We start from the raw sequence: 23,957 nt of genomic DNA on the forward strand, positions 1-23,957 counted from the left end.
CACAGACCGTCTTTATTGTTTGGCGCTAGTATCACCTCCCTGTGCATATGCCCGGATCTATCAAGCCCTTGTCTATCAGAACACTCAATTACAAGGCCCATCAGCTTCCTCAACTCCAACACGATGTCCGGAATGGCTGCTTCTGGTCTCTCCGCGGAGCCTTCCGACCCTGACTACCACTCGCAGTCAGGTACCGAACACGACATAGCTCGTCCTACTCTTCCTCGGATACCGTTGTTCGTACCATATCAGTATTGGGGTTACCATGTGCATTCGCCCGTCGGCTATCACGGTTATCCCGTTCAACAACACTCGAGCGGCTTCGAGGTGATCCCCTCTGACCTACTTGATCCCTCCTACGACCGCTGGCAGTACGAGCGCGAGATCGCTCCTTCGAACGCGGATACTTTCGGCTCCGCCACCCAACGGTTCAACCATGACAACTTCCTCGGAACCACTGGTATCGCAACGAGCTCCAAGCTTACCGCCACAGCACCCGCCTTCGTGCCCGTCAAGTCCTCAAAGCTCAACGCAGCAGCACCAACCTTCCTCCTAAGTCGCCTAGCAATCTTTGATCCTCCAGCCGATGACGATCTCGCAAAGCGCCCTCGCAAGTACAACCGCGTCCTGCCCGACGCGCGCAACGACAAGATCACCTGCGCGCTCGAGATGATGCAATGTCCACGAGAAGGGCAAGTCGGCCGCTTCACCGACGAAACCACGTACGAGTTCAACAAAGGATGGCACTTCAACGACCCCGTTCTCGCCGAGATGTACCACACGATGAACAGGCCGAAGAAGCGCAATTTCGCTGCTTTCGCTCTGCGAGTCAACATCCGGCCTGTGAACGACGCGCCTCCGCTTTGGCCGCCTTACATGAATCTCTTCGATATCAAGTCTTACTACTTCGAAATCGTTGAGAAGGATAGTGTGAAACAGGCGAAGTGGGTTACCATTTTGCCGAGCGGCTCGTCGCCATCTGCCGAGACTATCCACATCTACGAGACATACAAGAAGGAGTGGGTGTCTTTCGATGGCTGGCTCGCGAAGAGTGTCAAGTCGCGCGAATGGCTCGGTCGCCTTGGCTATCACTTGCAGTTCAAGTGGTACAAGGGCAAGGGCAGTAAACGTCGCTTCGAGGACTTTCCGGCTGAGATCCGAGAGAAGATTTACAAGGCCGCGCTTGGTGGTGAAGTATACCCGCTGAACAGTTTGTGCACCGCTGAAGAGTACACCTGCTTCTGGCCCGATGGAGAGCCCGGATGTGAAGCTCAGCTAACGCTGGGGCTGGGCTATCACCCCGGTTTGTTCATGCGTCTAAAGGGTGAGGCATTGTTGGCGTCCCCATGGGATGAAAACCGTGTGCCGGAAGATCGACCTCCTGTGCACAAACCGAGTCTCTCGCTTTCGGCGGTAAACTCCACGATTCGCAACGAGTTCCTCCATTTCGCCTGGGTACGAATGCGTAGCCGGTTCTTCACACCAGACCTGTTCGTCCTAGCCATTAAAGCGTGGGCGGGTCCAGCGATGGCTTACCTGCATCTGAGTAAGATCGAGTTGAACTTCACGAACGTGGAGTGGTTTGAGTTCTTCGGCGTCAGTCTGCTTTATTCTCCGATCGGGATTACCGCTTCTGAGTCAATGGGTTCTTGTCTTCAAAAGCTTGACAACCTCCGTGACTTACATCTCCGCTTTCGGACACCATATGACGGCTACCAGGGCAGCCCCTGGGGCTGTAGACCCGATAAACATCGACTGCCTCGATATGGAGGAGAAGATTACATTTGCTGTCAGCGTACGATAGTAGACTGGATTTGTACCTTCGCATATCCCTTCCTGATTAACAAGTGCAAGGAAGAGAGCTTGGGGGAGAGATTAACGGTGACGTTGACCGGTGCTGTGAAGACGGTCACGAAAGGGAAGTGGGAGGCGATCTTCAAGGGCCAGCGCCATCACGACCAGGAAGCGGCGTTGAAAGTCATTCTTGATACCCCGGATGAGGAACTGTGAGTAACAAGGTACCTATGATTTGTGTCAGACGTTTACTAATCCTCCAATAGGCCTCCGAGATGTAGCTGTGGAACATTATGCGCATTTAATTACGAGAATCGTCACGAGTACTACTACTACGAGTCTTATTTTAGGCATGGCAATTGGTTCAATCCCAATACTTAGATGCGGGGCTAAAGGAATTAGAGTGAATGTACGACCAATGTGGAACGAGTCGCGGGATTCAAATGTGAAGAAAAGCGGAGGTAAAGTAGTAGGAGACTAAGGATACATCTTTGAGACTACTATGTAACTCGTTTGGTTGGAGGTGTGGCGTCTCTATCATTCTTTCAATCAAATGATGTCCATCATAGTACTCATCATGATAGTACTCATCATGCCAAGGTCGCGCATGCAGTAGGGTCGAAGGTATCGTAGTGCACTCGCATGCCTATTCCAGATGATTAGAATGCCCACGAACAGTTCATGTAGCGAACCTGTACTTACTGACTGGCAGTGGCACCCACTCATCTTTAGCCTCGCTCAAAAAGCTCACAGTACCCTCTTGAACCTCCCGCCTCAACGTTTCTTGCGTACCTGGCCCCTTTCTGAGACCTTCCATCCGAGCAAAGATACGCAACTGGGTGACTAAACCAGCAACGATGATAGGCCTGGTCAGTGCTCCGTGTAGCCCGTCGATGAATGGTAGATATAGCTCGTGTGGACGGTCGAGGTTGATGTTGTCGGGGTCAGGAAAGACAGCGGGGTCGCGAGATGCGGTTGCCACGTCGAGGATCAGGTCGTCACCCTTGTTTATACCCTCTGCGTGCCGCCAGTCGCTAGTAGTGAGAAAGGTGTTAGGGATGCGGAGGAAGCCAGTTGCGGGTGTGATAAGGCGCAGAGCCTCAAGCACGTATGCGCGCAGTACCTCGGAGTTTGCTGGTGTGATGTCTTTCGCCAGTTTTTGGATGTCCGGCCAGTGCGTAGAATGGTAAGGTTCCGAGAGGAAGAGATCGATGACTTGGCAGAACTAGTAATGATCAGCAGGGGTGTATGCATGAAGCGACTTCTAGGCTTACGGCAAAGGTGCTGAACACGACAAGATCAACGGCAAGTATGACCACCAGAGAGACAACTTCTTTGACCTTTGCCCCATTGTCGAAAAGCCGTTGCATCACTTTGGCTCCATGGTCTGGCATGAGATTGCGCTTCGCATGTCGTCGCTTGCGGGGATCCGGAAACTGCACAACGGGTGATGCTTTCATTCCTTCGCAAACAACCCTGACCTCTTTCGACATTTCTTCGCTTGCAGTGATTGCATCCCTCCGGAGTGCGGCAGACTTCGCAGGGTTGTTGTCTAGATGAACAAAGTGAAATACTGCTATCATTTTGCTGAAGAGCTGCTTGTCATCAAAGCTGGCCGTTGAATCTTGCGAGTCATTGACCGGGATGTTAAACAGACATGCCGCAAACTGTGTCCAGCTGCGAGCTGCCACGTCTTTGATTGCGTCTATCTCGGCAACTTTGAAAAGCCACTTGCTGTTGTTCTGCACGAGCTGGGTGGTCTTCAGGTTGAGGAAGTGCGCAAAGATTTCTACAGACTCCTCTGGGCCGAGTATAGCTTGCCGAATAATGTCTTGCTGTTTGATGGCAGCTATGGTATGACCAAGCAGAACGTGTGGTTGATACTCCAATTGCCGCAAGGTATGAGTCCAAGCTGTCGTGTACAGAGTCTGGTCACGAAGAATGCGGAGGATCATCTTGTAATCAGTGATGACTGTGGGAGGCGACCCGTAGCGCGGCTTCTCATAGCAGAAATCTGTCTCGTGCCCGAGAGACTTCTGTCGTCGTCTCATCTCCACAGGCGTGGTCAGCGGGTAGTGCGCGTAAATCGAGTTGCCACGATAGTATTCGGGAAAGACTCTCATCAGTAGCTTGTACATGACACCTCCGCCATCGATTGAGTATTCGCTGGAAGCTGCGTTGAACCCAAAAGCTGTCAGGTGGTGCGGGGTGTAGTCCACGGTGTAGAATCGATCACCCCGAATAAGAGAGAGCGCATGTGACACCACTGCTCTGGTCGCCGTCGTTCCTGCACACAGACCTGATCCCGGAGTCATCGGGGCAGTTGGCTCTTCCAGAATAGTTCCGGCATATAGCTCAACGTTCTCAACATCTTCGTACAAGACTTCGAGCGCGGCAGCGACGTCAGGGTCGGAGTGAATATCGCTGAACGAGGTGTGAGACGTCATCCCGAAGAATCGTCTGGTCTCATTGAGAGAAGCTACGCCCCATTGCCGGCCTTGCTCAATACTCATCACTTCGATCACCTTCAACGCCAGAGGAACCCGATGTGGGCCGAAGCTCATGGCAACTTCATCCGTGGCTTCTGTGAGTATCTGAACGATATCCTCATCGCGAAAGTAGCCGTCGTTCTTCCTTTCGAGACCAGCGAAGACACGCCGACCAGGATCCGCAGGCGGTATAGCAGCATGTCGACGCATGCCAGCTCGCATGTCTTCTAATGTCAGATGGCCAATCTTCATATCTGGACATATCATAGACATGTGTTCTGTGAGCCAGTCCTCGTCCTTCTTCGATATGGTCGAATGCCACCGATAGATCATGTTGATCTCGGCGCTTGTCTGGTTGCCGCGGGCCTTATCAAAGTCTGTCTGCCCGATAATACCCTCTATTTTTGCTCGCGGATCCAAGGTCACCGATGAATCTACGCACTGTAGGTTGAGGATCGTGCGCACGTAGTCTTTCAGGACAATGTTGATGTATAATCCGGTCGTTACCAGCCGTGCAGTCTGGAAGAGGTCGTTATCGCGCTTGCTGAGAGCTCGCTTGTAAAACCCAGTGTCAATTCCAGCCGCGTTGCAGGGAGGGCTGAATCGACCGTTCTCATTGATGATGGCCAGTTGCTCGACAACAATGTTGTGAAACCGCGAAAAGCATACGATCAGGGCAGAGGACTGCCAAAGATGAGCAATTACACAACAAACTAGAGCTCATGACTTACCGCTGCGGGCCGGCTGAGGATCCTTGTATCAGCGAATGCATCAGGCTTCAACTTCCCATCGACGAAAGTACGGACCGAGCTCTGTGCTTCCTCGGACTCCCCGTATAGTGACGATAGGTCCAGGTATGAAGATGTCATGGCCACATCGTTATCTTCGTCGCCTGTACGAAACACATCGCATACCATGACAGCCGCGAAGGCAAAGAACAGACTCGATAGTTGGCTGGGGTGTGGCTTTGGCTTGTTTTCTCGCGCGAGCAGTGTATCGAAGAGCAGTTCTGGATCGGGAAGCTTTGTAGGTATATGTCTTGGGGTGACCATGCGCGCGTAGTAAGAACCAGCCTTACCGACGTTAGGCAGGTGGATGTTGTTGTTGCTTCCATCAGCGGATCGATACTTGTCTGGCTCATGTCAGTATTCGAGAACGAGACGAGGCAAGGCGAAACTACATCGGCCCCCTAGTGATGAATACACCGGCTGTTCCATGTCCCTACAGAACGTTTTGAGCAAACTGCTAGTACTGGTCTCATCAAGGGTGGATGATGCCAGAAACTGTACGAGCTTCTCCTGTCATATGTTGTTAGCTGCGGCTCTTTCCACGTTGAGGCAGTCACGTACATCTTGTGCGCTATCATCAGACACAACACTACGAGTAGTGCCACTGAAAGAACCGCTTGTTTCGTGATTACTGGGACTGGCGTGGCCACTGGCGTCCTGGGCCAGTTCCTGAAGGGGACGCATCGGACCGTTGTTAGTCGGCGAAAGAGTGCGTAGGTAAAGGTATAATAGAGTGTATGTCGAAGTTGAGTGTGGCTGACATTTAGCTGGCACGAGAGTGAGGTCATGCTGTGGCGTTGTCACTACCTTATCGCATGGCCTGATGGTATCCACATGGAATGATTTCATCTCATCGCCAAGGAAACGGGGTTCACTGGATGAAGTGATCGCGAAGTAGCAGCAGATACGCGTTAGAAGGAAGTCACAGCCTTGCCCTCGGCCCATGATGACGCCATTACACTCTCTTCCAAAGCAGGTGCAACCAGCAACCGATAACACAAGCCCGCGATCTTGATTGAGCCATGAATAACGTAACCCAAATTATCACCAGCTCAATGACCGAAAACCTGGCCATTCTGCGGCTTTTCGCACTCCCCAGGCTCCTCAAATCGCAGGTTAGGCTGTGTCTCTTCGATGTCATTTTCATCGTTCCATGTAGCTCCATATCTGACTCGTCTTGAACCAATCTCTTTGACTAGTGCCTCTACCTCCGCATTCGAGCTTGCGTTCTGTAGCACTGGCGCAGCGAACGCCTTCGCGACTTCGATTGGTGACAGCGAAACTTCCCTGCCGAGGTGCCACCATCCCAGAGATATGCTGAAAACGCATAGAGTTGCTATTAAGGTGATAGCTACGGCGAAGGCGAGATAGATGTAGTGACTCCTGTATATGATCTTCGCCCATTCCTGCTGCACTTCAACTTGGAACGTGGTTTCCGGAATATGGTCTGCGTAGAGTGCTGCTCGAAACGCTAGTTCTCGCGCATCGCTCATGATATCGAAAGTCGGATCTGTGAAGTTGCCCGAGCATCCTCCACCGATGTTGTCCACATAACGCATGGCAGTCGTGCCAGTATTCATTGAGCCCCATTGGTAGACGCCCTCGTGCCTAGTGAATGAGCTAGACGAGTAGAGAGTGTTCAAATACAGCCAAAATCCACCGTGTAAAGTCCCCTTGACACCAGGCCCTTGCGGAATGAAGTGTTTCACATGGAATGCAGTCGCTCTATCAGTCTTCCAAGATTTCTCTGGGTCAAGAGAGATAGTGTTGTTGCTTATGATAAAGGGATATTCGATAGTGGCAGGCGTGAGCGTACAGTTCGTCCGAGTGAGAAAGCCCTCACACTCATCACCAGTCTTGATGGCTGATGTATAATTGATGATTGTGAGGGCCGTTTCCCATTCCCAATATGAGAAGTTGAGGGAAAATGTCATCGCTTCGGCGTGAACCGGGTCGAGAGTCAGATTGTAAGGTGTGTAGGTGTCGTTGGCACAATCGATTTTGTAACCTGCCCCAGCTATGACACCTTTGCATGTTCCAATGCATCCCGCATCGGTCATTTTGATCGGATCGCGGTTGTTATGTGCTTTCACATTCTGGGTGAACCTGACATCAAGTGAATTAGCTTCCTGGAAACGTCCAGTGATCAAACCGGTGGTGTCAGAGAAGGTTTCATTGTTGATATTCAATGTCAGATTCCTGGCGATTGCACCAGTTCGGCTTTCGATGACAGAAGCTCGTTGAAGCAAAGGACCGTTGATAGGCACCAACGTTACGACCAAAGCCGTCAGGGCGATCATATTGAACGAACGACCCGCAAACATAATATCCTTGACGCCATGTCCGAAAGCCCAGATGTGGTGTAGGTCTCTGACCTTCGCATCGCCTCGAAGTGCTTTGACCCACCAAGCGACAGTGATCGCTTGTGTTAGGGCATATTGGAGAGCGAGATTGGCGAGCGTGTACGTGATCGACAGCAAAACGGTGGGTTGGTACGTCCAAGAATCGATAGGTTGACCGTCCGATGTGACCAGAATTTGGATCATGAAAGCGGATGCGACTAGTGTAGCGATAAGGGCGAGGTGTCCGGCCCAGGGTAGGCGGCGCCAGAAGCCTGTTTTCCATGCTATTGGCTGGGGTTCTTCGGAGTGCTTGAGAAGCTTTTGTTCTTGTTGTTGCGCCATGATCAAAAATGAGACGAGGATCAGAGAGTCGCAGAGCCCACGGGGGGAACCTGAGCAAGGCTGTTATACTGGATGTAGCCCCCATGCGATGGATCTTCGCTAGCACAGCTACTTCGCCTCGTTCGAATTGCAGCTGGAGCACACCAAAATCGCAGCCTTGTCGACACCTGCCAATCGTCTACTCAATCTCCCACAGAATGCAGCACAGCCTAGTGGACTACCAAATCGCAGTTCATGTGGCAATGAATAAAGCCGCCGTGCCACATTGGCACATCACCGAGACCCCTCCATCAAGACGCATGATGTGCCTGGTGCGCACACCCATTCGTCGATTCTTGGAGGGGTACTGCACCGTAGCTGGAATGTGACAGGGGGTTGTCTAGAATTCAGAAGTAGTATGTAGACTTGCATGCTGCCATTGAGGGGTACGTACCACGTGTATAGCCACACATGGCCATCAAAAATAGCCCCCAAAGAACCTTGCATGCTCAAGGCAGTACTTATGACGCCAGGAGGTAAGGATTGAAATTGAGGTAGCACGAAGGAGAAAATATCGTAATCCAGTCATCGTAGAGCTGCAGTTGCGAGCAATGGAGTGTTGGTGCTGTGAATTTTGGTTCATGGGTATCTCATCTACATATGAAATCGTACCGTATCGCTCGTAGCGTCCAGGTGCTCATCCTCGTTCGAACCGTCGTTCCCGGTCGGACCGTTGCCGCAGATATCCACCTCGTTTTCGTCTCGTCCTTGCTTCGTTCTCGCCCCGGTCTCGTGCCAACGCCTAGAAGACCATCTCATGCGGCCTATCGCTGTTCCTCAAAGCGAAGCTAGCACCCAGGTAAGACTCAAGATCAGGAGTCTTCTTGATATTAGCCATAAGCGCCTTGTCCACCTTCTTCTGGTCTTCTATCCGCTGAGGATCCGTCTCCTTCTTAGCAGGTGTCTCGCCGTCCTTGAAGAAGTCGTCCTCGCCCTTGCCGTCCTTCTTCTCGCGCGCCCAGTACTCGTCCTTGCTGACGCGTGCGACGACTTCCTCGTCCAGACCAGCGATGTCGACAACGGTGGACGTCGCGATGACGTAGCGGTGGTTGACGCGACGCAGTGGGACGCCGTTGGACTTGAAGGGGCCGGTGATGAGGAGAACGCCTTGTTCGAGCTGGCGCAGGAGCACGACGCGCTTACCGCGGAAGCGGCCAGAGAGGAGGATCAGTACGGTTCCTGGGGCGAGCGACTCGCGGTACTTGGTGGGGTGGGCTGTCTTGCGCGCCTGTGAATTGGGTCGTTAGCTCGATATTCGCGATAACTCCAACATTTGCCAATATGCCTTTCCACCGACTCAAAATTCATCGCGAGAAATGCGCATACCTTCTTCATCTGCGCCTCCTCCTCGGCAGCGTAGTACTTGGATGCTTTCTGGTCGGCCATTGTGTTGATTTGAGGCAGAGGAAGTCTGGTAGTCAATTAGTATGTGTCGCATGCAAATTTGCTAGACCAAACAGAATAGCCCGGTATATTCTTACATTTACTTGTGGTGATGATGATGTCGTCGTCGCGATTTCAGGGTCGAGATGTGCGAGCGCTCGCTAAGATCAGCCCTACGGCGCTAGTGGTCCCCGCAAACCATCGTTCACATGTGAACGCTGGTGTGATCTGATTCGTGTATTGCTGTGCGCAGCTCTTTGATGCAAATGCATGCCGTGATAGTAGAACACTATGGGAAGTGTCATTGCAGGATTGATTGATGGAAAGCAATAGAGTCGCACACGATATTGGGGCGCATGGACCGTGAACGTGTATTGTACATTAATCCGAGACCATCCGCGTATGTAGGTCATTAGATCGTGGGTATCAGTAGCCCATTATTTCTTCTCCGTCAGACTCTGCCTCTGCCTCAGCTCACCCATCTTTCCAACAGCCTTATCCATGCCACTCCACTTCCGCACAAGATGATTCACGCCGACAGGCAGTACACCAAGGATCTGGATATACTTCGAGTATAAAGGAAGCGCAATCTCGCCGCTCTCACCCCTCTCGATCAGCTTGATGATGTCCTTGCCAATATCCGCTGGCGTGACAACAGGCGCTAGGAAGTTGCTTGGGGTCTTGAGGCCTGCAAACATTGTTGTACCCATCTGACCAGGTTGTACGAGGATTGTCTTGATGTCCTTTGCGGCGGGGTTTTGTGCAAGCTCCGCGCGAAGCGAGTGGTGCAGCGCCAGGAGGGCCGCTTTCGAAGCTGTGTATGCGGATAGGTTGGCGGCACCGAGGTGACCGAGGACGGAGGAAACGGTTACGATGGTGCCGCGGCCTTCCTTCAGCATGTGCGGGAGGATTGTACGAAGGGTGGTGAACTGAGACAGGGTGTTGACGCGGAAGGTGCTGGTGAGGTGTCAGCAGATGTCAATAAGGATTTCAGAGTATACATACCGCTCCACATCTTCAGCGGTTGAATCGAGGATTGACTTGGTCTGCACCATACCAGCGTTGTTGATCAAGATCGTCGGAGCGCCGAGCTATAGTCGTTAGCAGAGTACGGTGTCCTAGCAGAGGAATACTCACGTCGTCGACAATCTTGGCTACGGCAGCTTCAACCTGCTTTGCATCGCTCACGTCGCACTTGTAGTAAACCACGCCCTTGTTTTCCGCCTCATCTTCATCGACCTCTTTCATGTCTAGGACGGCGATATTGGCATTGCGCATTCCATATGTCTCTGCCAGCAGACCGCCGAGACCGTCAACACCGCCCGTTATGACAATGACCTCTTCCTCTAGGTCCACCTCGCGCGGTGATCCCCATGCGATCCGGTCGCTGATGAGCCCGAAGATGCCGGTGACGGTCATGAGCATAGCCCAAGCCATGGCAATTCGCATCTCGATGTTCTCATAAGGCGTATACTGCGCGCGCAGACACAGGACCACGACCCATGATACGAATGGGTGGAAGACCGTGTACCCGAGGACGTACCATATCAGATCGACGTTGATGTAGTGGTGCCATGGCTCGTCGGGTCGGTCGAAGCTCTTCGGTAGCTGGACGGGTACTTCCCTTATTGAGGAAGACATGGTGGGCATGTCGATACAAGAGGATTGTTGAATCATGGAGGATGGTGGGGCGCGTCGGCGCGTAGTTGAGGCTTGGACGCGAATCGGACGTTGAAAGTATCTATTACGGCGACAATGCTACCCAGGAGCGAGAAGTGAGATGTGTGAGAATGCGCAATTTGCGCAAACAGTATACGGGGCCATTCTGTTCTTATTGTACTGTCACTGATGCTGAGGTTTGCAGTGTTTCATTCGCGCCTCAGGTCTCCAGGACGCTAGCCGGAGTGCTTCAAGCTGCGAGTGAGGGGCTGAGTAAGCGACTTTCCTTGCCGTGCGCATCTGTCCACACCAACCCCAAACCCACAATACAACCACCACCATGGAGTTCAAGAGATCACCCATCGTGCATGGCGGCCTACGCGACCGTTCCTGTGGTGATAACACGACGCTGAAGTCTCCTTGTGCCAAAGCACGCACAGGCGGGAAAGTATCACCGCCGTGCGCCGACGCGCTTCATCTCCTGATCACCAGATACCGGCCCCGGGGCTTCCCTTTAACCGACCGTGGTTATTGATCGTGCTCTCCTTCTCGAGACATGGTGGCAGTTCATACTGGTAAGGAGAAGGCGATTCCCGAAATGGACCTGCTGCGCCAGGAAAGCGATCTCGCGAGATCGTGATCGCCCTTCCAGCCACATGAGCAAGCACCATGGACCTCGAAGAACTGTTCCACACGTTGCTAGCATCTAAGAATCGGCTACGGCAGCTGCAGCATCTTCAAATGGTTACGCACTGATATCTCTGGGTGTCTAACAGGAAGCTAGGGTAGCAATAGGCTTGGAAAATCTCACGAAATGCATGAGCTACTTTCCAACGCATCCGGCGCACCTCCCCAAATCTTTCCAACTTATGGCAGCAACGGGCGATGTTACAACTTCCTGTGTTCGTTATGACGACACGTAAACATACTTTCTACCGCTCATAAACTGCACCTCCCATCCCGACTCTCGTCTTCTTCTCCAACCCCTTCTCCAGTGTTTTCTACTGCTACTGCTGACCGCATCATCTCTCATACCGAACCCTTCCAACGCAATGCTCGGACAAGCCTTCTCCGTCCTCGCACTCGCGGCTCTGGCTCAGGCCGGAGCTATCGTCACCAACCATTGCCCATACACGGTCTACATCTGGTCTGTACCCCAGTGGCTCAGCAGCTCACTCACCGAAAACGTCCCTCTCAAGCCTCATGGCCAGTACCGAGAACCATGGCACTTTGGGTCCCCCCTCAATCCTGGTGTTGCCATCAAGATCTCCGACAAGTTCGAAGGTATCAACAGGGGCGCCAACGAGATGGACTTCGCCTACACGATTGACCTGGACACCTTAGACAAGGTCTGGGTCGGCCTGGACCCGATTCGAGGCAACCCCTTCCACAACAAGATCGCCTTGCACAGCTGTCACCAGAGCTTCTACGGCTCCGCAAAGGTTGAGACACATGTTTGCACCCCTAAAGACAACATTGAGCTTGTCCTTTGCGATACGTCACCACGCGTGACTACATTGAAAGATTCCACGTCTCTTGCCGATATCATGTCGTGCTACGACTACCCATATTTTGGCCTTACACACCACGGTGCAGACAGCGTTGAAGTTCACACGGGCAACCTTCCAGATCATGTGGCAGAGGATACCGACTCCGACTCCGGATCTGACACGGACGGTTCCGAATCGCGGGAGGTTCATACCATGAAGTTCACGTATACCATGGGCATGACCGCTGAGTTCTCCGATGAACCCACCCCCGGTTTCGCACCGGCACCATCCACATCGTCAGTGATTCTTCCGCCTAGGCCAGCGAGTACCGTATCAGGACCAGCAATTCCGCACAGGCCAGAACCATCGGACACCACCTCCACCACGTCGCGCGGGGGCTTTTTCACACCACCTGCGCCTGCACATCGCGAAACAGACTGCCCAGATTGCAAGAAGCCACGGAAATCAGGAAACAGTCCATGCCTAGCCAGGGTCATTTACCCGGCAAGACGTCGGGTCCCTGCAGCTCGCAACACTCCAGACGACATTGAGCCAACACACCTACCAACCCCACATCACTCAGTAATCCCAACACTGTGCAACATCGTCCGGAGGTACCACACTGGAGTCGAAGATTGCGATGAATCAGCACTAGAGTCGTATGCTCGTGCCATATACCCCACAGTCTGCGATCCCGTGAATGCTTCACTCCTGATGGGCTTCCCATGCGAGGAGGTTATGGAGGAGATGAAGAAAGTCTACCCAGCCATCGATGCTCCGGTGATCTCCCGGGCCCCCACATGCGAGTGCGAACCTGACTGCGACTTCTGCGGACACTTCAACGATACTTGCTACTGCGCAGGAGCTATCGCGGCGCCGATGCAAGCGAGCATCCCATCTCTCCCGACGGATTTCGATTCTTTCCCCTTCACTCCTGAGGATCAAAGGATCTGCCTGTATTCCCTGTGCGACCCAGAGGTTCCCGGAGTCAACTGCCAGGACGTAGCCGACCTACTCCATGCCATTCTAACGCTCAACAATGAGAGTTACGAAGAATGGGTGTCCGAGACCAGGCCTCATACCTGCGACTCCTACTCCGTTTTCAAGATGGCTACAGGTCAGCTGGCGGTCTGCATCGCTGATCTATGTGCGCATCACCCTGAAGCGTGCGACAACATCCAGGCTCTTCTCACTTCAGGTACCAAGGCTAAGTTGGGCTTGGACGTCTTCTTCATCAAGCACCGCGCTGTCTGCGACCAGGTCCTCGATGAGAGTACCTGAAGCTTGGGCATGACCGGTGACATGGTGGACTGGGGTGCTTGATCGTTATTATCGTTGTTATCGTTGGTTGTCTTTTTGCTTTCACCTCATGCCCTTAGCGTTCGCATAGTCTACCGTTTGTACTTTTATTTGCCTTTCAACGCCGATTGTTCTTCTCAATGCGATCACTTGGCTTTCAATTTGCTCACGTCCACTGCCAAATCATGAGGTTGTACCACGTTCACTTTGCGAATGACTCCACAAGTTTCATGTCAAGACATGTATTTTCTAAGGAAAAGGCTTGCGCGAGCACAAAGTCGGCCTCTGACCTCAGTGAGAGAGCGCAATGAGTTACTCTAGGCTACTAAACTCACCACCAGACCCCATCTCTATCCCCCGTGCCTCTTAGCTCGACCTAGGCAGCCTCGCCCTCTCCCTGTCCTTCTCCATCCTCGCCATCGCCACCGTCACGCTCCTCCTCCTTATCCATATACTCCGCGACACGAGCGATGAACTCCGCCTCCGACCCATTCTTCATGTCAATCAGCTTCTGGTAGTCCTCGCACAGTTGCTCGTGTCGCCCAGCCTCAGTCTCAAGCTCTGCATTGTTCGCTTTGATCGCCGCATCCAGGACTTCGATGCGCTCCATGTCTAGATTCGGTGCGAGCCTGGCTTCGGTGAGCTGCTCTAGAAGAGCCGCATATTCCTCCTCCAACTTGGCGACGAGGGCTTTCTTCTTCTCGATGCGCTTCTCGGCTCGCTTGCAGGACTTCTCGTAGTAGGCGAGGCGCTCGGCCATGGTGGCGTCGCTGGCGGGGGTGGTGTTGTTGTTGTTGTTGTTGTTGGACATTGTTGGTATCGTGTTGTTGAGATTGATGGTTATTGTAAGTTGTTCTTGTATGATGGATGATGCTATCGGATGAAGACTCACTCTCACACAGGAAGTACACCGTTTATATCCCGAATCGCTCCGGTTTGTCTATTGTCTACGTTTGCAACTACAAGAAAGAACACTCCCAACTCCAACAACGCCTACCAAGACATGTTTGCAAAGACAAAAAAAACCACAAGAAACCACAAGAACACCTCTAAATGAAAGACAACAACGAAACCCAGTCAGTCAGTCTACCAGCGAGTGTTTGTAAAGAAAGGAAACCACGCAAACTCCAATCAAATCCTCAAAGCAATTCTATCCCAAACGCTGAAGTCCAGAAACTACCGGAACCAACGCCGATGCAATGCCACACCGATCTAGAGATGTCGCGTACCATTAGAGGCCTGTCGGAGAACCGAGAACAGGAACAGGATCATCAGGAGACGTACCAAGCATGCCGGAGCCAGGACCATGACGAGAACGGCCAGGACATCCATTCCATCAACAGGATATGGGTGAGGATGAATGGGCTGCGGCTGCGGCTCCTCCTCGTCGATACCTCCAGGGCAGGTAGGTTCAGGAACGGGTGGTTCGGGCTCAGGTACGGTAGGCGCAGCTGCCGCTTCTTCCTGCTGAGCTGCCAAGACTTGTTCAATCATCTTCATGACCCCCTCCACTGTCAAGTTCTCGTCTCCTCCCTCTACCTCCGGCGTGACAACGCCATCCGCAACCGCAGCAGCCCGCTCCACCCGGTACTCAGCACGGTGCTCATGCAGCCAGTGCACCAACGCGATAACGTTGGGATATTCGACTTGACTAGGCCAGTTGGTGTGCAGCGGTTGGAGGATATCGTGGACGATGGCGCGATCATCGATGGTGAGAGCGAAGAACCAGGCGTCGAATTCGTGGGGGGAGGGTGGGGTGTCCGTTTGGGCCTCCCGGAAGAAGGAGTTGAGTTTTGCGAGGAGAGTGCCGCGGGAGGCGGAGGGGGTAGCGCTGAGGGTGACGCGTGAGTATGACATTTTTGGTGAGATGATTGGGGGTGGTTGTTGGTGGTTTGATGATAAGAAGGGTTGGAATGCTGTTGTGCTGGTATTGTGAGATGATAGTGAAGATGTGATGATGTGTTGATGTCCACTCCATCATGAACTTCCTCATCCTCTTATATCCCCCATCCCCTGGCCCAAACTTCCTCGCATACCCTCCTCCGTCACGTTCCAGCGTCACTCACTCCAGTCCACACATGCTCATCATCTGACCAAACCACAAAGTCTCAACAAAGTCTCATTAACTGATCTACGCATCTTCTTTCACCCACTTCCACCAAGCGCACCAAGCGCCGAACACTGAGCAATGTCTCAAGCCCATGTCTTCTATTGCTTTGACCCGAAAATGCCAACCTTCATCTTCATAGGTGTCTTGGGTGTCAACGGCCCCCGCTCTGTCTCAGCGCCATGTTCCACATACATGCTCTTCTCGTCTGGCGGGTATGCGCTCTCTGCGTCTCTGTTGCATTGACCAGCGCCCACTTCGATTTTGACGTGTCCGTCTTGGTCGCCGCGTAAGTTGACGATGAGGGACCCGTTGCCTCCGTCGGGATCGCTTAGCAACCAGATGTGCTTCATCCTCCTCCCTTCTCTCCGCTCCATGATATCGTCGGCTGCAGCTGCGATGTCGCCTCCGCCTCTCGATGCAGCGACGATGAGATCACGCGGATCGAGATAGTTGAAGCGGCCGAGCGCAGACCACGCTGCTGTGCGCACAGCCTCGAACACTACAGCGAGGATGATAACGAGGTTGAGCGTGAAAATAGCGTAGATGTAACTCGGTTGCCCAAACTGCAGCGCATAGACGTAGACCTTCGCTGGTTGCTGATTGAACATGCGTCCAACCATGAGCTGCGCAGACGCATACGCAACCAACATATCATCAGCCATAGCAACCATGCTATTCGTGAGACCCGCCAGTGTTGCTTCCTCTTCAGTAAATGTCCGGTTATTGAACGTCTCTGACATCTTGTATGCCGCGATACTGGAGTTGAACGCTTCACCTAGAAGCGAAACATACAGATTCGTCATGTCGTTAGACATGAGCTCGAATTGCCGCACAACCGTGCGCGTAACGTTCCGCTGAGGATTGAAATCGGGCATGGTGCGCACGGGCTTCACGGTGATGTTGAGATTGCCGACGTCGACGGTGACGTTGAATAGTGTGGGGGTGAAGTCGAATTCGCATTGCGTGGTGTTGAGGAAGGAGTAGGCTGGACCAGCAGCGATAGCGAGGTAGCGGCGAGGCGAACGGTCGCTGTACGCCACGCCCATCGCTACGATGGCTTTTCCGTCGTGGCCGATGTAGTTTGAGTATTCTGGGCCTTCTTCGCTGTCAGGTAAGTTGCCGGAAGCGGCATAGATCCATTCGTTGACTGGTCCGGAAAGAGTGAAGTTGGAAGTTGCGTTGTATGTGCAGGTGACGTTTGCCAGATAGCCCTCCTCTTGGTAGATGTATCCTGCTACCTGGCTGTTCGACCTGATCCCTTGGTCCATGAGTCCGATAGATGCACCGACCCCATATGAACGGCCTCGGTAGCTGAATTGCGTGTTGTCGAGTTTACGATGGACATGGGGTCCTCCACCCAAAGAAGACGCTTGAGCCGCTGATGCCAGAAGCTGACTGCTCTGTTGCTGGCCAACCGAATACGTGAAGAAGCCCTTTTGCGTGCGCAGCGACGGTCCCGAACTACCAATCATCATCGGATACTCTTTGATCATCGACACATCCTCGTAGCTTGGAATCAAAAGCATACCGCTGTCCACCGTCCGCGATACCGACGGTGTCATCGAACCAGCCCAGAGCGCCGCAGGTACAAGGCTGAGAAGAACGACGAATACGGAGGGAAAGAAGAACCGTAGAGGTAAGTCCCAATCCACGCGCATGATGCTCATATCCACCCAAGTGCGCAACACATCCAGGGAAACGCTGACCTTGTTGAGCCGTAGTCGAAGCGCATAGTTGATAAGCTTGCAAATAACGGCGAGATGCAAAAGTCCAAAGAAGGCGGCAAGAAGCTGTACGACCAACGCAGCGGAACCCGGGAACCTATTCGCAAGAGTGAAGAGTTGACCCGTAACCCTGCATTCGTTGAGCTGCGCCAGCAAAAGAACCGTCGAAAGCGTCGTCGTAAAGGAAAGTCCGTAGAAAGTATTATACCGTCCCCAATGGCTATACCGCACCGTCCTGCCATCATCACCCGTATCCCTCCGATCCCCCGGTAAGAATGTGAATTGCCGAACCATTACAAAAAATTAAACAACGAGCGAAAAAGGGACCGGCCAGCGGTTACGAAAAGAAGCGAAAACCCTTCAAGGTGGATGTAGAACGAGCGACGAAGATGCAAAAAGCGAAAGGAATTCCTCATGTTGGCCATCTTAGACGGTGGTTGAGTGTTTGGGCACTGGCATGCCAGGCTACCCGTGTTACCAGGCAAGTGTTGACAGTTGTTGTATCAGGTGCGGCGAGATTTCATGCCTGAGACGAAGGATCCACTGTGATCGTGGCTGCATGCGGTAAGTCTTCACATAATTCTGGTGATGTGCATGATCTTATACAAGGACGAGATATCGTTATTGTGCAGATATCCAGCTGAAGGACGACGGGTTCTCCTTGTTGCGTTCTTGTGTTGCTCTTGTCGGGTTGGCAGGTAATGCGTGTTACTCGATGGAGGAACGCAGCATGAATGTAGGCCTTAAAGCATTGTGCAGTTTCGTATGCACTAAACGGTATAGGACTTCTGCTAACTGAGCATCGGACGTTGACTGCCGAAGGTGCCTGGGTATTGTAGCTGGAGTGTCCCAGGTACCTAGGCCTGGGAGCCGCAAGGTGTTGCGCCATTGAAACCCGGTGAACGGTTCATCTGGCGCATCGCAAGAAAATTGGAGCACGTCGCTGACTGGCCAATAAGCTGGAACGCGTGAGCTCAAGTATAACGAGAAGGATGAAGAGTATCGTGCATAACACACAACGCGACCGCGTCGCACACTGAGACCCACCCGATCACGACCGTCGATGACATCACCACCTACAATCTCCATTTTCCACCTCGAGCTCTCAACGCGCAATTGCATGCGCATCAAAAACGCGTCAACGCCATCCACCCAATCCACCAACTCACCAATCCCAAACTCCAACAAATACCGACCATCGCAACTCCCCTCCTTCCTCCTCGGTTGGACTAACCGACCAGTCACACCCAAACACCCTACCGCCAAGCCACCCACCTGAAACCCCCCACCATACCCAAACCAGGCTTAGCGCATCTCTCCTGCCACTCAGAACCCGTTTGATCTACGCGGGCCCCCTAAGCTCCTTGACTCCTGCATATCGTATATTGCGATCTTTTGCCGTGCCATCCATCGCTATCTGGCATTTTGTGGATTTACACCAAGGGATAGCTTAGATAGGAGAGGTGAGATGCCGAGGTAAAAGATTTCTGCAGTTCTGGTTACGGGTTACGGGATAGATGTGGGACATGCGCATGCGCATGGCGTTTTCCCAGGTTTGATGATGATGATGCCGGTGGGATTTATTGGACTCGGATCCGAACATGACGAGGGTGCATGGAGGTTGTGAGGCAGCCTTCTTGCTTGACCGGCGCGACTCAGCCGTCTTCAAACTCATCATTCAGCTGGAGATATATTGGCTGCGGAGGCTCTGTAGCAGGTATACAGGTGCAGTTGTTCGTATGAAGTGTCATGTGTGGTCGGCAAGGTGGTCAGCCTATTGTGGCTGCGCATGCGGCCCGCAGAAAGTGTCGTACAAGGCAGAACGACTGGATACCATCGCGAGTTGGCGAGTATGCGTTCTACTGAGGTCTCGCATGGCGTTGTGGCTGTACTGTCGAGTTGTGTAGGAGTAGTGACCGGTGTATTTCATGCTGTGTATGTCTATGGAAACAAGATTTTATGCCTAGCTGAGTATTGTGCTGCCTGCATGCCATCTTGCTCATCTTCCGCATCGCGCGAATTACCGCACAGCGATTAGACCACCCTGTTTGGGTGCGGCATGAGAAACATCATGCGATGCGAGAAATATTGGACAAAGTCGCGTATTGATGAATCGCGTCAAGAAAGAGCGTGCGCCACCAAACCATGGACCTATCTGTAAATGAAATCCGTCCGCACTAGCTAGATAAGATACCCGTCCCACACACTAGCGCGCATGTCAGACCCCAATTTACGGAAATTGCGAACCGCGAAGGGGATACACGGGAGGGAGAGTCATTCAATCACACTGACAGAGGAGAACGCCCGTTGCCAAGAATATACTTTCCGAGACGGAGACGGAAACAACACGAGACGGAAGAATTGTGTTTTGAACAAAATGTTTTATTTTTCCTTTTTTCCCATTACTCGCAAAGACATCTGACAAGTCAGAGGACCCGCGAAATATAGTTATTTGTGGGCTGTGAGAAAGCTATAAGAGAGCTAAACTACTATGAGGCGGTCGCGCCGAGAATCGCAATATAGATGCGATTCAAGATTCCGATTTGATTGATATCCCAACGCCGGTACAATGCTGTGCTATGCAAATGCTGAGATTGTGTTATAACGCCGGCCAATGCAAGAAGAGATGACGAGATGGGCGAAGAGATGCCCATCCAGTGAGCATCTTTTCATCAGATCATGTCATTGGGGAACAATAAGGAAAGTCGTTAGGCTGTTGAAGCGAGGGTGGTGGGGTAGCGAATAGCATTAATAGGTAGTCTGGCGGCCGGCGTAGGCGCCGGTCTGGCCGAACATCCTGCTGAAGATGCCGCCCGCTGAGGTCTTGACCTTCTTCGAGGGCTGGGTGTCGTACAGCGGCAGTGCGTGTTGCTGCTTGGGGACGTACGAGTGAGGGCCATTGATATATACAACGTTGGCGCCCTGGTCTGCGTCGTAGCGCTGGAGGATCGCTTCTGAAGGCTCGTCGTGAAGGCTGACGGGTGATTCGGAAGAGGTGGAGACCGAGGAGCTTCGGGTGGGTGGTGATAGAGATGGGGTGCGCGATGGTGCGCGGGAGGATGGGATGTAGCGTGGTCCCCTCTGGGTCCGAGGAGCATATGAAGACAGGGAGGATTGCGACGCATATGGGTGGACTGAGCGCGAGAGATTCTCGGCGGTGAGCTGGTATTGTTGGCGAGCAAGCTCCTTCTCCTTCTCTGCGAGCCTGGCCTTCTCGGCCTGGCGAGATTGCCAGACGCGAATGGGCGCTAGGAAAGGCTCGAGGTGGTAGTGGAGGTCCTCGGTGTTGATGCGGAGATCCCAGTCAAGGAGGAACAGAAGCTGCTTCTCCATGAGGTTGACCTCGGTGAGGGAGAAGCCAAAGTTCTCGTAGCCGCGAACAGCGCTGTACCTGGCCCAGTGCTTGTTCTTGGGCGAGGAGTCGTTGAGGTTCTTAGCCGCAAGGATGAGGGAGGCGAGGAAGATGCGGTGGACGGTGCATCGCATGCCCTTGGCAACGGGAGGAAGGCGCGACCGTAACCTGCTGAGGTAGACAAGCGAAGTCATAAGGGTTGCAGTCTGGACATGTGACCTCTCGACGATGGATGTGATGAACTCCTCGACTGATGGCAGGGCAGGCTCGCGGATGTTGGAGGCAGCATGCTGAGGAGGCGACGCTGGTGGTGTGGGAGGGAGGTTCTTGTTGATGGAGGGTTCGCAGCGGATAACTTGTGTGGCCTTCTGTGCAAGGTACGAGATCATGTCATGTGACACTGGGAGCTGGATGAAGTGGTCCAGGGCAGCCGCGTTCTCGGCAACGAGGTTTGGTGAGTAAGGCATGATGTTGATGGAGTAGTAGTCTCGAAGGTGATGTGAAGTCTTAAGTGAATGTCGAACTGTATGTGGATGCCGTGTATGCCCTGTAGTGAGGCGTAGTCGGAATTCCGGTCTGAACGATGGTAAGCGGGAGTCCGAGGCTGCGTGGCTGACGACGAGGTTGAGTCGGCAGAGTAGGCAAGGCAAGAATTATTAAGGTGAAGAGTCCGAGTCCAGTCGGAAGGTGCAAAGCGATTGAAATTTTACGGGAGATGGCGCTGCCAGTCTGGGAAGTCGGAGGGAAAGTCGGTGGTGGAGCGCGAATCACTGCCGGAGTGTGGAGAATGGCACCTGCACCGCTAGGATGACAGGAGGAAAGAAGGGAGGATGGAGAAGTGAAGCCGGTGACTGACTGTGAGGAAGAAGTATCGACGGCAGGCGGCGTGATACTTATTTCGCAGGCCCCTTGAGCGGGTAGCGATGCGTTTCCAAGTCGAGGGTCGGATCCTTTGGGGTGGTGGTTCGGCGGCTGCGTGTGGGATCCAATGGATGGAGCTCACGCACAGGAAACAGCTACGTAGCGCGCCACGCCGGACTCAGGCCAGCGGCTGTTTGGCCCGTTTGGGGTGCCTGGAAGATTGCGAGTGGTGAGGTGCAGGACCCCAGGAATAGGCTGTTTCAAGTCCAAGCCAATGGTTTGCACGCAGCGCAGGGCCCTCTAGGCGTGCGAAATTGACAGCCAATAGAGCCGTGATGCGAATCGCGTTTCGAAGGCGGTCGAGTATGTTTTAGATGGATGCAGGTTGGAGTCGAGGTGTTGGAGTGGAGTGCGCGAAATACTGGCTTGGTACAGACACGACGTTTGCTGCACTGCAGGCCTCGAGTTTGCGGCAGCAGCGACCGCTATGTACTGCGACAATCACGGTGCTTGTGGAAGGCTGGCCGGAACTAGAGGGTCTGCTGGCCTCGTAGCTGGGTCACGTTGCCGGGTTGGGAGACAGATATTGAGGCGGTGAGTCGGGACAGGTGGAGCCAGAGCACTACGGTTGATGAATAGCATGCGACCACGCAGTAGCAGCACACCTGCTCCCATATATCTCCCGAGCGGAATGCCAGCAGACGGTGACGAATTTGTGGGCGGAATGCACTACAACCCAGCCTCTTCGAGCCCAGCTTACTCTTGGTTGGCCTCTTGGGCAGAAAAGCATTTTGCCTCACGAACACGCGTTGCATGCGTGTAATTCGGCCGTAGCCGTGGGAGAGGCTCGCAGCATGGAGTAGAGTGTGGCTCAGCCGCCACTACACTGCTGCATTGCCGTGCCATCGTATGCCATCCCTCTTGCCTCGACGGCATACCACGGCATGCAGCACGGCATAGTTTTTCAAGGTGACTACTCCCTGCCATCTGTCAGTCGCATGACAGCGTGTCTATCGCAACTCCACTCGGCCAGACGGTGGACGGAGCTCGGATTTCTCCACCACGATCCATGGATCGCCGTCATGCGCAGGGATCTAGTCTGCGCCCATTGGGCAGCGCGCACTGCAAACAAGTCATCTTTGTTTCAACACACCTGTTTCCATCCCAGATGCTACCAGCCTCTTTGGGCGACGACGGATGACAGCGAGCACGACCAACGCCATGTTCGTCTTCTGCTGCCCTGCTCCAGCGCACACGCGGTATTCGAGCATGCCAAGACTGGACCTTCATGCAACTAAAGCGTACCAATCAGTGTCGCGGCCTCGCAGTTTCGAGACCACCTCAACAGCCGCTGCACCGCCTCGCGCATCTCGCCAATCACGCTTCCACCATCGTCGTCGCCGGTTCTAGAAGGTCGGAGCCAGCTAAGACAAGTCGCTGCACGCCGACTACTGGATAGCATCACTTCCTCCACCACCTGCCTATGTCAGGTCCTCCGTCTAAGCGATCCGCGACGTGGTCATGTAACCCCTCGCGCTGAACCTCATCAATCTCGAATCCGTATCCCTGCATCCCACGCGCCTCGAAAAGGTTACCTAGCCGAAGCGCCAGATGAGGCTCTGTACTAGTCGCCCAATTCCCCGCGGCTGCTATATCGAGGCCGGGTTCGTGCGAGCCGCCCACGTAGAAGCGCTTGTGTCACCCCAATCCCAAAAATGGCAGCATCGGAGCTTGTCGCAACCGTTGGAAGATGTCCCGGTATGCGGTTTGCTTGCGCAATTTGCTTGTGTAAGGCTGGCGGGAGATCTGCTTGTTGCTGTTTGAGGGCTGGCGGTTGCGAGCGTTGCGACGGCCCGGGCTGGCTGTCCCTCAGCGCTTCGCAGTTTCAGGCTGTAGCTGTTGTCGCTGGGCCACAAGAAGACAGGCGGCCCCCAAAAGAACGTCATTGGATTTGATCTTTACACGACTGATCTTGCCGCAGATATGAGTCTTCCTTCTCGTCGTCTCGTCTCGTCTCGTCTCGTCTCGTCGTCTTCTTTGCCTCGATGTCGGACCCCGCAGTGCCGACGTCAAACCCGGGCGACGTCTCATAGACAATCGGCGACAGCTCAACACGTATTGAGAGGCGACCGCTTCGTGATGAAGGCTTGGCGACGCGCACCCGATGGCTTATGGCGATGGCGAGAACTCGAAGCCCACCGGCTAGCACCGATGCTCACGATGCAATAGAGGCGCAGTCCACCAACATCCGCCGACATCCACCAACACACCTCACAATACATGCA

The 23,957-nt window shown here is 53.4% G+C and overlaps 10 protein-coding genes across 10 annotated transcripts; 2 read left to right on the plus strand and 8 right to left on the minus strand.

Annotated features, from left to right (window-relative positions):
- Positions 1-123: 123 nt before the first annotated feature.
- Positions 124-2,010, plus strand: J4E78_007423 (uncharacterized protein; the record flags this gene model as incomplete). Its single annotated transcript, XM_049368029.1, has 1 exon — positions 124-2,010. One exon carries the CDS (start codon positions 124-126, stop codon positions 2,008-2,010), a length of 1,887 nt encoding a protein of 628 aa, XP_049220350.1.
- Positions 2,011-2,384: 374 nt separating this feature from the next.
- Positions 2,385-5,335, minus strand: J4E78_007424 (uncharacterized protein; the record flags this gene model as incomplete). The annotated part of the gene is made up of 4 exons (XM_049368030.1): positions 2,385-2,440; positions 2,497-3,019; positions 3,069-4,967; positions 5,015-5,335. 4 exons carry the CDS (start codon positions 5,333-5,335, stop codon positions 2,385-2,387), a joined length of 2,799 nt encoding a protein of 932 aa, XP_049220351.1.
- Positions 5,336-6,123: 788 nt separating this feature from the next.
- Positions 6,124-7,755, minus strand: J4E78_007425 (uncharacterized protein; the record flags this gene model as incomplete). The annotated part of the gene is made up of 1 exon (XM_049368031.1): positions 6,124-7,755. One exon carries the CDS (start codon positions 7,753-7,755, stop codon positions 6,124-6,126), a length of 1,632 nt encoding a protein of 543 aa, XP_049220352.1.
- A 781-nt stretch (positions 7,756-8,536) lies between these two features.
- On the minus strand, positions 8,537-9,180 carry J4E78_007426 (uncharacterized protein; the record flags this gene model as incomplete). Its single annotated transcript, XM_049368032.1, has 2 exons — positions 8,537-9,022; positions 9,121-9,180. 2 exons carry the CDS (start codon positions 9,178-9,180, stop codon positions 8,537-8,539), a joined length of 546 nt encoding a protein of 181 aa, XP_049220353.1.
- A 434-nt stretch (positions 9,181-9,614) lies between these two features.
- On the minus strand, positions 9,615-10,854 carry J4E78_007427 (uncharacterized protein; the record flags this gene model as incomplete). Its single annotated transcript, XM_049368033.1, has 3 exons — positions 9,615-10,134; positions 10,183-10,268; positions 10,315-10,854. 3 exons carry the CDS (start codon positions 10,852-10,854, stop codon positions 9,615-9,617), a joined length of 1,146 nt encoding a protein of 381 aa, XP_049220354.1.
- Positions 10,855-11,888: 1,034 nt separating this feature from the next.
- On the plus strand, positions 11,889-13,607 carry J4E78_007428 (uncharacterized protein; the record flags this gene model as incomplete). Its single annotated transcript, XM_049368034.1, has 1 exon — positions 11,889-13,607. One exon carries the CDS (start codon positions 11,889-11,891, stop codon positions 13,605-13,607), a length of 1,719 nt encoding a protein of 572 aa, XP_049220355.1.
- Positions 13,608-14,001: 394 nt separating this feature from the next.
- On the minus strand, positions 14,002-14,436 carry J4E78_007429 (uncharacterized protein; the record flags this gene model as incomplete). Its single annotated transcript, XM_049368035.1, has 1 exon — positions 14,002-14,436. The coding sequence occupies one exon, from the start codon at positions 14,434-14,436 to the stop codon at positions 14,002-14,004; it is 435 nt and encodes a 144-aa protein (XP_049220356.1).
- Positions 14,437-14,837: 401 nt separating this feature from the next.
- Positions 14,838-15,482, minus strand: J4E78_007430 (uncharacterized protein; the record flags this gene model as incomplete). Its single annotated transcript, XM_049368036.1, has 1 exon — positions 14,838-15,482. One exon carries the CDS (start codon positions 15,480-15,482, stop codon positions 14,838-14,840), a length of 645 nt encoding a protein of 214 aa, XP_049220357.1.
- A 351-nt stretch (positions 15,483-15,833) lies between these two features.
- On the minus strand, positions 15,834-17,753 carry J4E78_007431 (uncharacterized protein; the record flags this gene model as incomplete). The annotated part of the gene is made up of 1 exon (XM_049368037.1): positions 15,834-17,753. The coding sequence occupies one exon, from the start codon at positions 17,751-17,753 to the stop codon at positions 15,834-15,836; it is 1,920 nt and encodes a 639-aa protein (XP_049220358.1).
- A 2,454-nt stretch (positions 17,754-20,207) lies between these two features.
- J4E78_007432 (uncharacterized protein) lies at positions 20,208-21,278 on the minus strand (the record flags this gene model as incomplete). Its single annotated transcript, XM_049368038.1, has 1 exon — positions 20,208-21,278. One exon carries the CDS (start codon positions 21,276-21,278, stop codon positions 20,208-20,210), a length of 1,071 nt encoding a protein of 356 aa, XP_049220359.1.
- Between the last annotated feature and the right edge of the window lie 2,679 nt (positions 21,279-23,957).

This window comes from Alternaria triticimaculans, assembly GCF_023758025.1.
Source record: "Alternaria triticimaculans strain BMP 0046 chromosome Unknown scaffold_11, whole genome shotgun sequence".
NCBI lineage: Eukaryota > Fungi > Ascomycota > Dothideomycetes > Pleosporales > Pleosporaceae > Alternaria > Alternaria triticimaculans.